The 16,221-nt window shown below is 37.4% G+C and overlaps 1 protein-coding gene across 2 annotated transcripts in view; it reads right to left on the bottom strand.

Moving 5' to 3' along the window:
• Nucleotides 1-14,941, bottom strand: part of LOC141284971 (T-lymphocyte activation antigen CD80) — a 29,497-nt gene extending 14,556 nt beyond the window's left edge. The window contains exons 1-4 of one of the 2 annotated variants that reach the window (XM_073818004.1): nt 13,766-14,941; nt 13,271-13,314; nt 12,809-13,129; nt 11,219-11,697 (exon numbers count right to left, since the gene is read on the bottom strand). In XM_073818004.1, coding sequence (XP_073674105.1) covers nt 11,267-11,697; nt 12,809-13,129; nt 13,271-13,314; nt 13,766-13,815 — 846 coding nt within the window. In that variant the 5' untranslated portion in view covers nt 13,816-14,941 and the 3' untranslated portion in view covers nt 11,219-11,266. Of the gene's footprint in view, nt 1-11,218; nt 11,698-12,808; nt 13,130-13,270; nt 13,315-13,765 lie in introns of those variants that run through there. The other variant, XM_073818003.1, reaches the window with a different exon arrangement.
• Nucleotides 14,942-16,221: the final 1,280 nt, after the last annotated feature.

Raw genomic sequence — 16,221 nt, 5'->3', positions numbered from 1 at the left:
TACAATTCTGCCATATTTACACCAACTTGATATAGTCACCACTAATAAGCTACTACTATTATACTATATATTGTAGAAACGTACATGCAGCACTGGTATGATGAGCACATTTGAGCACAGTTTGAGACATTGTTCCTCTTTTCAAACTCCAGAGGGGACATTTGCGAGACTCTTGGGATCTTTATGTCAGTAGAATCGCCTGGGAAGCAGGAGACTTCAGTCAAAATTGACATTATATATTTAAGGCTACTAGGAGAAGCAGCTACTAGGAGATATTACAGTACTGTCATGAATGTCAAGCCCACTCACAGTCACAGACTTTCTGTTCGTCCTTCTCTTACGGGATGTGTTGCTGTGTGATTTTACTTCCTGCTGCATGATATCCAGAGCATATTGTGTGTATTGTGAATGTCAATGTGGTTGGGACATCAGCGAGTGGAGGAATGCGGTCACGGCTCGATGTGAGAACCTGATTAATAAACCTAGTGAAAGGCATTCTCATAACATGAACTCTATCTGAAGCTGCTGTTTGTGACGTTGACATTTGTTTATTCCCCACCTGATTTGCTTTTATTGATAATATCTCTACATGTCCAGTAATGTTATCTAAAGAAGAATTCATTTACTTAAACTATTTGCCCAAAAATAGCTATTTGCAAATTTGTACTTACTGTCATGCCACTGCAAACCCATATGACTTTATTTCTTCTGTAGGACACAAAAGGAGATGTTTATCAGAATGTCCAGACTGCCATTTTCCATACAATAAAAAAAAAAGTAACCAACATAAAAAGAACCATAAAAGTACCATAACAGTAGTCAGTATAACTAACTTTGAACAGTTTATGAAGAAAATGAGAATGTTGAAGTTGCAAAATGCCCTGGCAACCATTTGCAACACCTTACTTTGGCCCAAATGACAAGTAGAATGGGAGTTCTAAATGGTTGCTAGGGCGTTGCTATGCAGTCACTGTGTGTTGGGTGGTAGTTGGGGAGTTTAGCGGGTTGTCAGTGTGTTGCTATGCAGTCACTGAGTGCTCTGAGTGGTAGTTGAGGAGTTTTTGGAGTTTTAGGGGTTGTCAGGGTGTTGCTATGCAGTCACTGAGTGCTCTGAGTGGTAGTTGAGGAGTTTTTGGAGTTTTAGGGGTTGTCAGGGTGTTGCTATGCAGTCACTGAGTGTTCTGAGTGGTAGTTAGGAATATTTGGACTTTTAGGGGTTGTCAGGTTGTTGCTATGCATTCACTGAGTGTTCTGGAGGGTAGTTAGGAATATTTGGAGTTTTAAGGGTTGCAAGCTGTTGCTATGCAGTCACTGAGTGTTCCAGATGGTAGTTAGGGAGTTTTAGGAGGTTGTCAGTGTGTTGCTATGCAGTGACTGAGTGTTCTGGATGGTAGTTAGAGAGTTTTAGGAGGTTTTCAAGGTGTTGCTATGCAGTTGCTGAGTGTTCTGAGTGGTAGTTAGGGAGTTTTTGGGGTTTTAGGGGTTGTCAGGGTGTTGCTATGTAGTCGCTGAGTGTTCTGAGTGGTAGTTAGGGAATTTTTCCATAACATTTTCCATTTTTCCATTTTACCATAACAGTAGTCAGTATAACTAACTTTGAACAGTTTATGAAGAAAATGAGAATGTTGAAGTTGCAAAATGCCCTGTCAACCATTTGCAACACCTTACTTTGGCCCAAATGACGAGTAGAATGGGAGTTCTAAATGGTTGCTATGGCGTTGCTATGCAGTCACTGTGTGTTGGGTGGTAGTTGGGGAGTTTGTGGGGTTGTCAGGGTGTTGCTATGCAGTCACTTAGTGTTCCGGGTGGTAGTTAGGGATTTTTTAGCATTTTAGGGGGTTGTCAGTGTTGCTATGCAGTCACTTAGTGGTCACTACAGAGTTTTGGGCGGTTATCAGGATGTCACTATGCAGTTACTAAGGTATACTAATAGTGGCTAAGTAGTTTATTAGCTAATGTGTTTTTGAGTGGTTGTTAGGGCATTGCTGTGCAGTCACTGAGTGTTCTGAGTGGTAGCTAGGAAGTTTTGGGGGTTGTCAGGGTGTTGCTATGCAGTTGCTAAGGTATTCTAATAGTGGCTAGGGAATTTAGTAGCTAATGTGTTTCTGAGTGGTCGCTATGGTCTTCTAAGTGGTTGTTAGGGCACTGATATGCAGTCACTGAGTATTCTGAGAGGTAGCTAGGGAGTATTTGGTGGTTGTCAGGGTGTTGTTATGCAGTTGCTAAGGTATTCTAATAGTGGCTAGGGAATTTAGTAGCTAATGTGTTTCTAAGTGGTCACTACAGTCTTCTAAGTGGTTGCTATGGCATTGATATGCAGTTACCGAGTGTTCTGAGAGGTAGCTAGGGAGTATTGGGTGGTTGTCAGGGTGTTATGCAGTTGCAAAGGTATTCTAATAGTGGCTATGGAGTTTAGTAGCTAATATGTTTCTGAGTGGTCGCTACGGTCTTCTAAGTGGTTGCTAGGGCATTGCTATGCAGTCACTGAGTGTTCTGAAAGGTAGCTAGAGAGTATTTAGTGGCTGTCAGGATGTTGTTATGCAGTTGCAAAGGTATTCTAATACTGGCTAGGGAATTTAGTAGATACTTTTTTTGAGTGGTTGCTACGTTCTTCTAAGTGGTTGCTAGGGCATTGATATGCAATCATGGAGTGTTCTAAGAGGTAACTAGGGAGTTTTGAAAGGTTTTTGGGGTGTTGCAAAGATATGCTAATAGTGGCTTGGGAATTTAGTAGCTAATGAGTTTCTGAGCAGTTGCTAGGGTCTTCTAAATGGTTGCCAGGGTGTTGATATGCAGTCACTGAGTGTTCTAAGAGGTAGATAGGGAGTTTTAGGGGGTTGTCAGGGTGTTGCTATGCAGTGTTGCTGAGGTATTCTCTTATTTGGGGTGTTCTGAATTGTAGCTAAGGGGTTCTGGGTGGTTTTGAGGGCATTACTATGTGTACTATGTAGAGTTTTCTAAGTGGCTGCCAAGGCATTGCTATGTAGTTGCTAAATTATTTTGGGGTTGTCAGTGGATTACTATATGCTTGCTAAGGATTTCCAATGTTTGCTAGGTGGTTTCTTACTATTTAAAGTGAAAATGCCCCACCCTTAAGTCTCTTTGATTTTTCTCTCTCACTAATGCTATTCATAGCCATATTCAGTTTTGGAATAGGTAAATCCATAATAGTAGTGACACTTACCTTAGTAAACATCACTAACGGTTTGAGGTTGCTCAGGAAGTCATGTTACTAACAACATTACGGGAGTCTCAGGCTCCTCACCTGGTCACATGATTAGTCACCAGCACCAGGATGACACTCTTTACTGGAACACAGGAATTTTAGGGCATTTCCAACTCACTTCTTCTCAGCTCTCCTTTTCCTTTTCTTGGTCGCTCACTTTCTATTCTCACTCCGCCCTATTCCATAACCCTCCTTTCCTGCTTCTCTCAATCCTACAGCGCAGTTCTTGTTATCAGTCATATCGGTATCAGCTGTGATTGATTGTTAGTACTCACCATCACACACACTTTCCCTCCCACACGCACAAACACAAAGTGACATCAAACATAGCTGATGCTCATCATTTCTCATATCATGAATATTTTAGGGAAATTCTTCCTGAACTCTTTTAAATATCTTAGTGATAAGCCTTCATTTAGAAAAAGGAAGAAAAAGTACTTAAAAGAGGGATTTTTAAGAGTTACCGACGGCTGGCACAACCTGAGATCTGAACATAAGTAAAGATGAGAATCAGCCCTCATGTGCTTGTCTGTTGTTGTTGATGTTTCTTTTTTCTTTAAGTTTTACTTCCTGATACCTAATAAACATGACGTCAGGCAGGACGGCTTTCCTGAGAACTGCTAAATAACACGCCACAAACACACACCCATGTCTGCAAATGAGTGTTAGTAAATGCACTACTGTCCTGTGCGGCCTGCTGCCTCTGAAAGGCCATTAAACCACAACACATCACATGCACACAGGCAGGAATTCTGGGAAGAGTCTGCCCTCTAGTGGCTAGATAGTTTCTTTGAAATGGCATTGTGCACTACAGGTATTATTTTTTCAGTATATAATAAGCATACACATTAAACAACAAGTACAATATCCAGCAAGACACTGTATGGAAATATGTAACAATTCAAGAATTTGAACTGAGTGGTATTTAAAATTATTTTTTAATATGTGACCCTGGACCACAAAACCAGTCTTAAGTCGCTGGGGTATATTTGTAGCAATAGCCAAAAATACATTGCATGGGTCAAAATTTTAGATTTTTCTTTTATGCCAAAAATCATTAAAAAATTAAGTAAAGTTCATGTTCCATGAAGATTTTTTGTAAAATTCCTACTGTAAACATATCAAAATGTAATTTTTGGTTTGTAATATGCATTGTTAAGAACCTAATTTGGACAACTTTAAAGGTGATTTTCTCAGTCTTTTTGATTTTTTTGCATCCTCAGATTTCTGATTTTAAATAGATGTATCTCAGCCAAATATTGTCCTATCCTAACAAACCATACATCATATGATGTATAAATCTCAGTTTTGTCAAATTTAACCTTATGACTGGTTTTGTGGTCCAGGGTCACGTATATACAATAGTTTTAACATCTGTTTTGGACTTTCAAAATGTTCCTTTCGTTTGTTTGGCCGCTCAAAATAGAATATAGGAAAAAGGAACTTAATCAGTTAGTGTTTCCTGCTAGCTACATTTCACATACATAAACAAAATATGTTTCTAAACCTCTCATTTCTTTATTGAAAGTTGATCCAGACAAGAAAATGGAAACTATCTTAAGCTCTGATAAACATTAAAATAAAACCTATATCTCTATATACATCCTATGTGTCCTCTAAGTTGTAATGCATTACTTTTTTTTTAACCTGGCAACACATCCCATATTTAAAAAAAAAAAAAACGGGTTTGATGTTTTCTACTGTTTAATAAAAAAAATCTGAATCAAATAATTTGTAAACCTGCACCGAAGTCCCGATCTGAATCAAAAGATGTGATCCTCGCTCCGAATTTTCGATCTAAATCAAATGACTTGCGAACCTGCACCAAAGTCCCAAACTGAATCAAATGATTCGCGATCCCGTACCAATGTCCCGATCTGAATAAAATATGCGAAACCTCTCTGAACTCCCAAACTGAATCAAAAGATTTGCGAACCTGCACCAAAGTCCCCGTTCTGAAACAAATAACTCGCGAAACTGCTCTGAACTCCCAAACTGAATCAAATGATTTGTGAACCCGCTACAAAGTCCCGATCTGAATCAAATGATTCGCGAACCCGCTCCAAACTCCCAAACTGAATCAAATGATTCGTGAACCCGCAACAAAGTCCCGATCTGAATCAAATGATTCGTGAACCCGCAACAAAGTCCCGATCTGAATCAAATGATTCGTGAACCCGCAACAAAGTCCCGATCAGAATCAAATGATTCGCGAAACCGCTCTGAACTCCCAAATTGAATCAAATGATTCGTAGACCCGCAACAGAGTCCCGATCAGAATCAAATGATTCGCGAAACCGCTCCAAACTCCCAAACTGAATCAAATGATTCGCAAACCTGCACCAAGGCCCCGATTTGAATCAAATGATTTGCGAAACCGCTCTGAACTCCCGAACTGAATCAAATGATTCACAAAGCAGCACCAAAGTCCTCATCTGAATCAAATGATTCAAGGGTTTTCCAGCCCTTATATTTCAAAAAGTCAAATCCAAGTACTTTAAAAAAAATTTTTTTTTTTTTTTTTTTTTGCCACATCTGATATTTAATAATGTTATTCTAAGCTTAGATAATTATTTTAATTCATTAGATCATCTCTTTTTGATAATATACATAGTATGTATGGAGTATGCAAAATGTCTGCAGAAATACAGACAACCAGAGTTCAATGCATTAAATAACATAATGCAACGTACTACAAATTTAGTTGCATACTGCATCGCATACTATACACATTTGTTTAGAGCTGTTTTGGCTTATAAAAAATGCTTGATCTGTGCAGATTTCTCTACTGAATCAGACCAAACTACTGGAGGAAGCATTATATGGATTATGGACTATTTTAGCCAGAATCAATGGTGTGAAGTTCAGAACTGAGCTGATCTGGCCTCTCCAGACCTGAGTTGAGAAACACATGCAAAACCAGACTCACTGGAGCATGATGGCTTGTGATTGGTTGAGTTTTTTTCACTTCCTCCATTCACTGATGACTGAAGGGAAATGCTTACGCAAACATTTCATCATCAACCATGAGTGTAAATAATGAACACGGACATCATACGCTGTCATGGAATAATTGATCACTATGAAATTATCTGGAATGAGAAATGCAATGAAATGTAAATGCAAAAATAAACTTATTTTTTTTTAAAATGTGGCACAACATACTAGACATGACGGTCATATAAGATGAACACAGTGATGGATGACAACAACAACAACAAAATAAACATGCAGAGAATCAGATGCAATTAAATGAAAACAGCGGCAAGTTTGTTCTGGAGCATGAAAGAGGGAATGAAACCTGCGCAGTCCCATAAACTCATCCAAAATATGACCAGCATGAATTGCAGTAGAATTCTGCCTCCTTGTGGCTGATGCTCAGTAACACACTTCACACCTCTGATCTGATGCCATTCATTATCAGTGAAACATTTTCTAATTTAAGTCTAATTTAAGAAACAACAGTTCAAAATCCTGCCTTAGTGCAGTATATGAGGAAAGGTGTTTTGGACATTGGCGAAGTAGCAGGGGTTCAAGTGAAGGAACTGCAGGGGATTTGAGATTCGATAAAAAAGTAATAAACCATAATAAAAAAATAAAAAAAATTAAAAAAAATTAAACAATAAAAATATATATTTATTTTATGTGACTACTTATGTGTCATCATTAATGGACGTCAGAGAATGGTGAATATTTAAATTTGTTGATCAATTATTGATATAAGTAAACATTTTAGTTCAAAGTGACTGTTGACTGACATTATCATTAACTAAAACTATTGAAAATCATTTTTTGTTAAGTGAAATAAAGTTGAAATTAAATATAAATATTAGATGAAACTGATAATATAAAATCAATAATGCTGTAAAAGTATAAAAATACTATATTAACAATGGGAATCCCCAATAAAAAAAAAAAAGTAAATTAAAAACAACGTAATTAATTTAAATGGAAATTAGATGTGTTGCCTTAGCAGCTAATGGAAATACAAGCTGAAGTACTAAGAATGAAATATAACTTAGTAAATAGTATAACTTATTTTTTGTTGTAAATATGCCTAACAAGATTGTTACAGTGAATGACATTTTAGGGGGTGCTTTCTGTAAATTAGGGGGAAATGTGTGATATTTATTTTTTGCTCAGAAAAACAAAAACAAAAATACAATTAAATTAAACAGAAAACTTTTTAATATTTTTGGAAAACAACAATAATTTAAAGCAATATCACACTTACTGTTTTTATGCTTAAACCCTTTTTCATCTTAGACCCTTGTGTGTGTGTGTGTGTGTGTGTGTGTGTGTGTGTGTGTGTGTGTGTGTGTGTGTGTGTGTGTGTGTGTGTGTGTGTGTGTGTGTGTATACTTGCCCATAAGGGGAAAAAATGATTAAAAATAGTAAATGATGTTTATCTGAAAGTGTAACACACAGCGCTGCCCACGTTATTGCAGGTGTGACAGCTCTTTTTTTCTGCTTGTTCTAATCAGATAACAGATAAAATAACACAGTAAAGTTTAGAATTATATTAGGGATGGAGTGGTTGTTGCTATACATACTGCACCATGAAAATGTGGTTAAAACAGTGACATTTGACTGAAATGACCTTTAGCTGCACAAGAAATATAGATTTCTAGTTTGATCAGGGCACAATATATTTGAAGCTGAATGCACACATCTGCAGTGCTGTTTCTATCTGCTACATTTTTTTAGGTAAATTATTTTTTTTTTTACCACAAGTGCTCATGAAAACCTGTGCAACTAGTTCTACTTTACTGGCTCTTTCCATGGTTTAGACCAAACTTTGTACTTTACAGTATCCCACAATGTCTGTTTTCTTTCCTCTGCTGAAACATTTCCTGTTGTGGCATTAAGTTGTTCCAAGGTAATAGCTTCTAGTTTACAAAACACTGTAAATTAGCTAGATGGAAGGCAATTTTCCTATTTTACAAAGCAATTGATTGGACATCACAGTCTATTCACTCTTTAAAAAATGACGTTGTTCATATTATTAGTCCATTTTCCTAGAAGCAAAAAACTAAAGTCCCTTTCAAGGTAAGTTAGTTTATTCAAAGACATGTTGGAGACTAGCTATTTTCAGTCGTACAAGTACAGCTCCAAACTAATTAGAAATAATTAACTAATATTTTAACGTTGCAAAACATCGCTACATCTGGCATGAAATGCATCATGAATATTGTTATTTACCCTCAAATACCACATAAATGCCAGAAAACTGCTGATTGGCTCTTTTATTTGGAGCCAGGACTTATTTATGCAGTCAAAAGCACCCTCAGTTAAAGGAGAAGTTCACTTTCAGAAAACTAATTTACAAATACTGTTAAAAAGTATATGTCTTTCCTTCTTCAGTCATAAAGAAATAGTTTTTGAGGAAAACTTTTCAGGATTTTTCTCCATATAGTGGACTTCTATGGTGCCCCGAGTTTGAACTTCCAAAATGCAGTTTAAATGTGGCTTCAAATGATCCCAAATGCAGTTGTAAACAATCCCAGCTGAGGAAGAAGGGTCTTATCTGGCCAAGCAAACACTTGTTTTGTCTTGCTCTGCCTTAACTGTTTTTTTCCTGTTCAAGACAGTTAGGCAATGTCGAAAAACTCCCTTCTTATTTTCTTCCTCAGCTTTGAAATCACCCTACATCGCTGTTTTAACTTTTGTGTTAAAGGGGTCATCGGATGCCCAGTTTCCATAAGTTCATATGATTCTTTAGGGTCTTAATGAAAAGTCTATAACATACTTTTGTTAAAAATTCTCAATAATAGTGTAAAAAAAAGACTTTTACCATGTCGAAAAACAACTCATTTTCATGCCCCTCTCTGCCTGGGATGATAAGTCCTAATGTTAACTTTAGCTGCATTTAGCCACATGTAGTGGCATCTGGGTTTAGCAGCAAAACTTGCCAACAAGCACATTATTAATAAAGGTTATTTGCAAAGATGCATAAAAAACCCTCATACTCACTTCTACTGTGCATGAAGCTGCATCAGGAACGATTCACACGAACATAGATGCATATGTAGATCGGGATCGGCGCTTTCCTTTTAAAAATGAAAGTAACGTTAATCTTCTACGTCTTCAGTGGCTCAGATGTCAGGAGTAAGTGAAGTCTGCTATGTTCATTATTACATCCAACAACAGAACACCTTAATCGCTCAATCTGAGACATTCTTGTCTTCCCCTGCACCTGAGTCACACAATGGCGATCAGAGTCGGACTGTTTCAGCTCGGTGAGGGTGGGTCTTGTCTGTGTGTCATCACACTGACAAGAAGCTGAGAATGACCGAATTTTAAAAAGGGGATATTACTTTTAAAGATTAAAAAAACACCACTGGGAGGATTTTTATCATTGTAGGGTGGTTGCGTACACAAACTGCCAACACACATTAATGTTCAAACAACATGTAAAAGTTAGTTTTGCATCCAATGACCCATTTAAGGGTGTCTGACCTTCTTTGCATGTTCACTTTGTAGACACTGGGTTGGTACTTCTGCAGCGATTTTAAAATATTTTTTGAAGTTAAGGGAGAAAATGAGATGGGAGTTTTTCAACATACCCTAACTGCCTTGAACTGGGAAAAACAGAATTCAAGCGGAGCAAGAGAAGATCAGCGTTTGAGATTAAAAAGTATATAAATTGTAATTTAAAAAAGAAATGGATAATTTCACTAGATAAGAATCTTCTTCCTCGGCTGGGATCGTTTACAACCGCATTTGGGATCATTTGCCATTGGCCACATTTAAACTGCCTTTAGGACATTCAATCTCATGGGCACCATAAAAGTCCACAATAAGGAGAAAAATCCTGAAATGTTTAACAATTTCTTTACGACCGAAGAAAGAAATACATAAATATCTTGGATGACAAGGGGATGAGTACATTATCTGTAAATTTCTGTTCTGGAATTGCACTTCTTTAAAGGAACACTCCACTTTTTTTTGGAAATTGGCTCATTCTCCATTCAGCCATATCACTTTTAGCATAGCTTAGTATAGATCATTGAATCCTATGAGGCCAATAGCATCGCGTTCAAATATGACCGCCTGAAATTAGTTCCCAGCTAGGTAACTGCCAATGTGACCGACTTTTTGAATTTGTGACCGCACTTCTTATCTTATCGGCCTAGAAAAATTGCAGCTTTACATTTTCCGCCAGTTTTAGTACACAATATAACTACAGATGATTCAAGTTTTAAATAGGACAAATATCAAAACTCATTGGTCATTTTTGAACGTGATGCTATATTGGCCTCATAGGATTCAATGATCTATGCTGAGCTATGCTGAAAGTGATATCGCCAGAACAGGAGAATGGCTGAATGGATTTCAAAACGGTTAAACTAAACTTATTAACTTGGCGGGAGTTGGAGAATGTGAGTGTAGTGTTCCTTTAAAACTGTAATAATAGGAAAACAACCAACATTTTTCCCTCATTATGTCTCACTGAGGCAGGGATGAGACCAAAGACTGAGATAAGGTGCAAAGCAAACAGGAGTTTTATTAAACGGATAGTAACATAAGCATGCAGATATGGGAAGAGTTTTGTAATGCTTATCTGTAAGTCTGTGTTGTAGTTGTTGGTTTGGTTGAAAAGATTCGTGTAGAAAGGTTGATGAGCAGCTTGGGAAGATTGCATGGAAAATCCAGCCAGGGAAAGCAGAGAGGTCTAGAGCTAACATCAGGTAGTGAACGGTAGACCAGACAATAGTGCACTGAGTGGGAGAGTCTTTTATAGGGTGTGGCTGATGAGGTGCAGGTGTTCAGAATTCAGGTGATGATGGCTTGTTGTGGCTGTGGTGAATGCCTGACACATTACCTAGGCCTACTCCAGCTTTTTCTTGATTTCTGCTCAAGAAACATTTCGTATTATTATTATATGGGTCTTAAATAAAAAGTGTTGAGATGTTTCAATTTTTTGATGCACAGAAAGATTGAAATATAAATACGAAATGGAAAATAGAACTGTGAATTAATTCAAATTGATTAAAATAGAAATCTTTATTGACATTATTAATGTGTTTACAGTCCTTTTCATTTTTTCAAGGCACATTTTGCCTTTTTTAAATGCACATGTACAATGCAAGACAGGGAACATATCAACATCACGAGGCACACCAACACAGTGAAAACAAAGCAAGATGTTACGAAGTCCCATCCAACATCACACTTACATATGGTGATGGTGTGAGAAACAGCGCCCCCTATGGCACAGCTGACATTGGTTGGTTGGTTGCAGTTGAATATGATGGTTTGGATGATGGTCCATGTTTTGGAGTCTGTATCTGCTGAACTCCAGTTATAAACTACACTCACCAGACTTGGATTAAGCCCCGGCCATGTGGCGGTGCTCTGCGGGTATCCGCCCAATGCTGAGCAACTTAACTGACAGCTCGTCCCCGCGCCACCATCGCTGCGTTTATGTTCACTGCAGTGTTTCTTGACTGTGGGAACACTGTACTCAGCTGTAAAAATGAGAGAAGAGTGGAATAAGTGACATTTTAGAGATCCGGAGAGGTCCCCCCTTCAGTGTTTCACTTCTCCAAAACCAACGTCAAAACAAGAATCCACAATCATCAGTCAGCAGTGGGTTTCCAATGTATTTTCCGCAGATAGACATGTACACACTCAAATTATATTTCGCAGAATGGCTTCATTATACACACATGAACACAAAAACACTGTAGGAGTTTATTTAGAACTGAACTGAAAATGGCTGAAAATAGGAATTGCATTTGAACTGAAGTGTCTAATGGGGTGCATCAAAATCCAGGAATTAAAAGAAAATAAAAAGTACTGTTTTCAACAATGCATTTCATATTTCATCGTCAATTACACATAAACATATATTCTCATGCACAGCATATTGAGTATTTGTAGAAATAATATTCACTAATTCATTAGAGCCAGAAAGCTCTGTCATTAATAATAATAAAAAAAACATATTCCTGTGTAAAAAAAAAATTAACCAGAAACAGCTTGGATATTGTGTCAAAAAATAATTTTAAAAAATTCAAGTTGCCATAGAATGGAAAACTGTATTTACCTTGGCATAGTTGAATAATAACAGTTCTGTACATGGACATGTACATGTGAGTCTCAAACACCATTGTTTCCCCCTTCTCATATAAATCTAGTGTTTGCAAAAGACCACTGAAAAAGAGGCCAATTACAACATAACACCGACTATGATGTTTTAGTCTCGGGATCATTAATAGTCACGCCCCCGACATTTGCATAGCCCAATCATCAGAAGTTCTGCAGCTAGGAATTATTACACCAGAATTATATAAGAAGGAGGAAATGGTGGTGTTTGAGACTCACGGTATGTCATGTCCATGTACTGAACTGTTATTATTCAACTATGCCAAGCTAAATACAGTTTTCCATTCTATGGCACCTTTAAAATATTGTATCAATGTATTCTATGGCAACTTTAATAAAAACATTCATTTGTATTGATGGCTGTTAATGGTTTGGAAAGTATTGAAATTAGTTAAAAAGGAATATCTGATCATTTTAAATAAAATATAATCTGCATATGCCCAACCCTGTCATCTGTATGTTGTGTCATACCTGTGACATCGAGGAGAATGCCTGAAATTTTAGCTTTGTTGTCGACAAAAGCAACACATTTGTACAATCCTTCATCAGAGACTGAGACGTTTCTCATCTTCATGCTGAGCTCCATTTCATTCACTTCGGTTCTGTTCTGGTACTCAGGATTTGCTTGTATGTGGCGGCCTTTAAAAAACCCGTTGATGAACACATCATCTTTACCATTTATAGCTTTCTGTATGTACAAGCGTTCAACAGGACTGCTGTAGGTTCTAGGACATCTGAATGTAACGCTGTCACCCAAAGCAGCCGTGATGTTCATCAATTCATTGCTGTGACCTACACAAACACAATACAAGAAGACAGAAAAAACTTTAATCTCAGAAGCATTCAGCTTTAGATGTTCAGCTTTTCAGCCAAATTACCATTAAACACTGACAATGGTTTAAAATGTAAAATTCTGCAAACTGTCATTCCCACCAGATGCAGCCGAAAGCAGCAGTGTGGTCACGACCAAGGCCAAACTAAGAAAAAAAAAAAACACACAAAAAAAAGAACAGTTAGAGACACAAGCGTGAACACTCACAATCATGTGAATTTGCATATTCCTCACTTTATAATGCTTAAACAAAATATCTGCAACTTAATCACTAAACAACAGACTCGGTGTTGATTACTAATCTACATTCTTAAAATAACATTCTGTATTTGCATCGATGGTTCCATCAAGATCCTTCAACATTTATGAAATCCTTCCAAGGTTCTGGAGTTAAAAAAGGTTCTACACTTAGATAAAAGAACTGCTCACTGAAATGTTATTTTTGAAACCCAAAAGCTTTATTTTTAAGAATGCATGTGTGCAACTTTCTCATGCGCAAGCATACTTTGTAGTAAAATCAATTCCTGTAAGTATTTGCAAGACAATATCATATGTAAACTCATGCTGATGGATGTGTGAATGGCAAAAACACTTACAGAGAGCAGACTGGCTTCATGTCCTTCTCTTCAGTCTCAGCATTAAGCATAAACTCTCGAAACAGGAACTACACAGAGAGAAAGGGAGAGATGTGTCTTCCACTTCACATCGATACGTCAGACAGAATTCCTACAGACCATGCCCTCCGTCAAACAACTAAACGATGCCCAACTAAAGAGAGTGAGATAAACACAAACAAAATGTTGTTGCTCTACTGCAGAATGAATTAAACCAAGATAAACTAAGCTACTTGTACCATTTTATTGCAGAGTGAATGTAACTAAACTAAACTGATAGTTCTGCTTTACTGCAGATGACAGCAAACTAAACTTAAAATTGCGTTGCTTTAAAAGGCATTGTTATAAACGAAAGCTGACTGTGCCATTATTTACTACTTAAACTAGAGTAAAATAAACAAAATATGTTTATTTTAACGTAACTATTTTTTTTCAAGTGTGCTATTAGTACACTTAAAAAAAAAATAAAGTATACATTATTTATGGTTAGTCTTGACTGACAGTGCATTTCGCCTCATGCACGCTCCACTTGTCCGCCAAAAGAATGCAAGACTCGAGAATGGAGTGGAAGTGCCCAGAGTCGAAATTGTCCTGTTCAGCACTTCAAGTACAGGTCAGATACATCTGTAAATAGACTACTTTAGTTTTTTTCTTTGTTTACTTAGTTAAGCATTAAACTGCTTGCAAATATTAGCAATAGAAGCAGGGGCAGATGGGGACAAAATTTCAGGCCGGGATATCTCACACTCATCCAGGCCATCCCATAAACCCACAACAATTTCTGAAACCACAGACAACAATATTTTTTGTATGGCCATCATCATCTCATAAAAAAATTTAAATCCCAAGACTGGTGCCGCGCAAAAAAACCCTTCCATTTACCTTTTTATTCTCTTCATTTTTCCTGACGTCTTTCAGTCTTTCATGTATGTCTTTTTTCGCAAATTTTCTTGTACCTGTCACTTTTTTTCTCAACATGTCTACCACCTTGTTGCTAAACAACCACCTCATTGTAATTTGTTTGGACGTGTTTGGAGTATACATTTATTTTACAAAAATATAAGTATTGCATTAGGACCATGTGACCATTTTATCTAGCCTAAATCTCAAAGTTATTAGCCTATAATAATAGCTAAATCTTCAATACTGTATATCTTTATTGAAATCCTATACTGAACATGTTTTTGCATTATTATGGGTCATGTTTTGTCCTCAGGAAAATTAACTGGTTTTATTAGGCCTATGGTAAAAGTATAGTAGTCAAGGGTGAACTGGCCATCGCGCAAAAGAATGCAAGACTCAAGAATGGAGTGAAAGTGCCCAGGTGGAGCAGAGTGTCGAAACTGTCCTGTTTAGCACTTCAAGTACATCTGTACATCTGTAAATAGACTATTTTAGTTTTGTCTTTGTTTACAGGTATATGCCAAAAAAATGTAATATCGAGGGAAAGTCCATTTATTTCAATAATTTGTGTCAAATAGTGAAACTTGTATTTTATATTAGTTCACTACACACAAAGTGAAATATTAAAAGCCTTTATTTGTTTCAATTTTGATGATTATGGATTAAAGACAAAAAAAAAAAAACAGTATTTCACAAAATTAGAATATTTCATGTGATCTTAAACACATGTTGGCCTTCTGAAAAGGGTGTTAATGTACTGTATTATGTCTTCAGTACTTTGTTGGGCCTCCTTTTGCACTAATTCCAGCATCAAGGCGGCGTAGCATGGAGGCGATCAGCTTTTGACACAGTTGAGGTCTTATGCTAGCCCAAGTTGCTTTGATATTGGCCTTCAGCTTGTCTGCATTTCGGGGTCTCTGTTCCCTCATCTTTGTTTTGACAATACCCCATAGATTTTCAATGGGGTTTAAGTCAGGCCAGTTTGCCGGCCAATCAAGTACAGTTATTCCATGGCTATTAAACCAGGTACTGGTAGTTTTGGCTTTGTGGGCAGGTGCCAAATCCTGCTGGAAAATAAAATCATCATCTCCAAAAAGCTTGTCGGCAACAGGAAGCATGAAGTGCTCTAAAATTTCATGGAAGATGACATGGTTTACCAAACCATCACTAACTGTGGAAACTTCACACTGGACTTTAAGCAGCTTGACTTTTGTCTCTCTCCGGTCTTCCTCCAGACTCTGGGACCTTGATTTCCAAATTAAATGCAAAATTTGCTTTCATCTGAAAACAGGACTTGGGACCACTGGACAACAGACCAATACCAGATCAGCAGCGATGATTTTGACATTGTTTTTGGTTCAGGAGTGGCTTGACGCATGGAATTCTCCATCTGTAGCCGCTGTCATGTAGACGTCTGTATGTGATGGTTCTTGATGCACTGACACCAGCCTCAGTCCACTCCTTATGAAGCTCCCCCAGATTTCTGAACCGCCCTTGCTTGACAATCCTCTCAAGGCAGCGGTCATCCCTGTCAC

Source organism: Garra rufa, chromosome 14, assembly GCF_049309525.1.
Source record: "Garra rufa chromosome 14, GarRuf1.0, whole genome shotgun sequence".
Taxonomy (NCBI): domain Eukaryota; kingdom Metazoa; phylum Chordata; class Actinopteri; order Cypriniformes; family Cyprinidae; genus Garra; species Garra rufa.
Note: the sequence above shows the minus strand (reverse complement) of the source record. Positions and strands in the feature narration are given on the sequence as shown.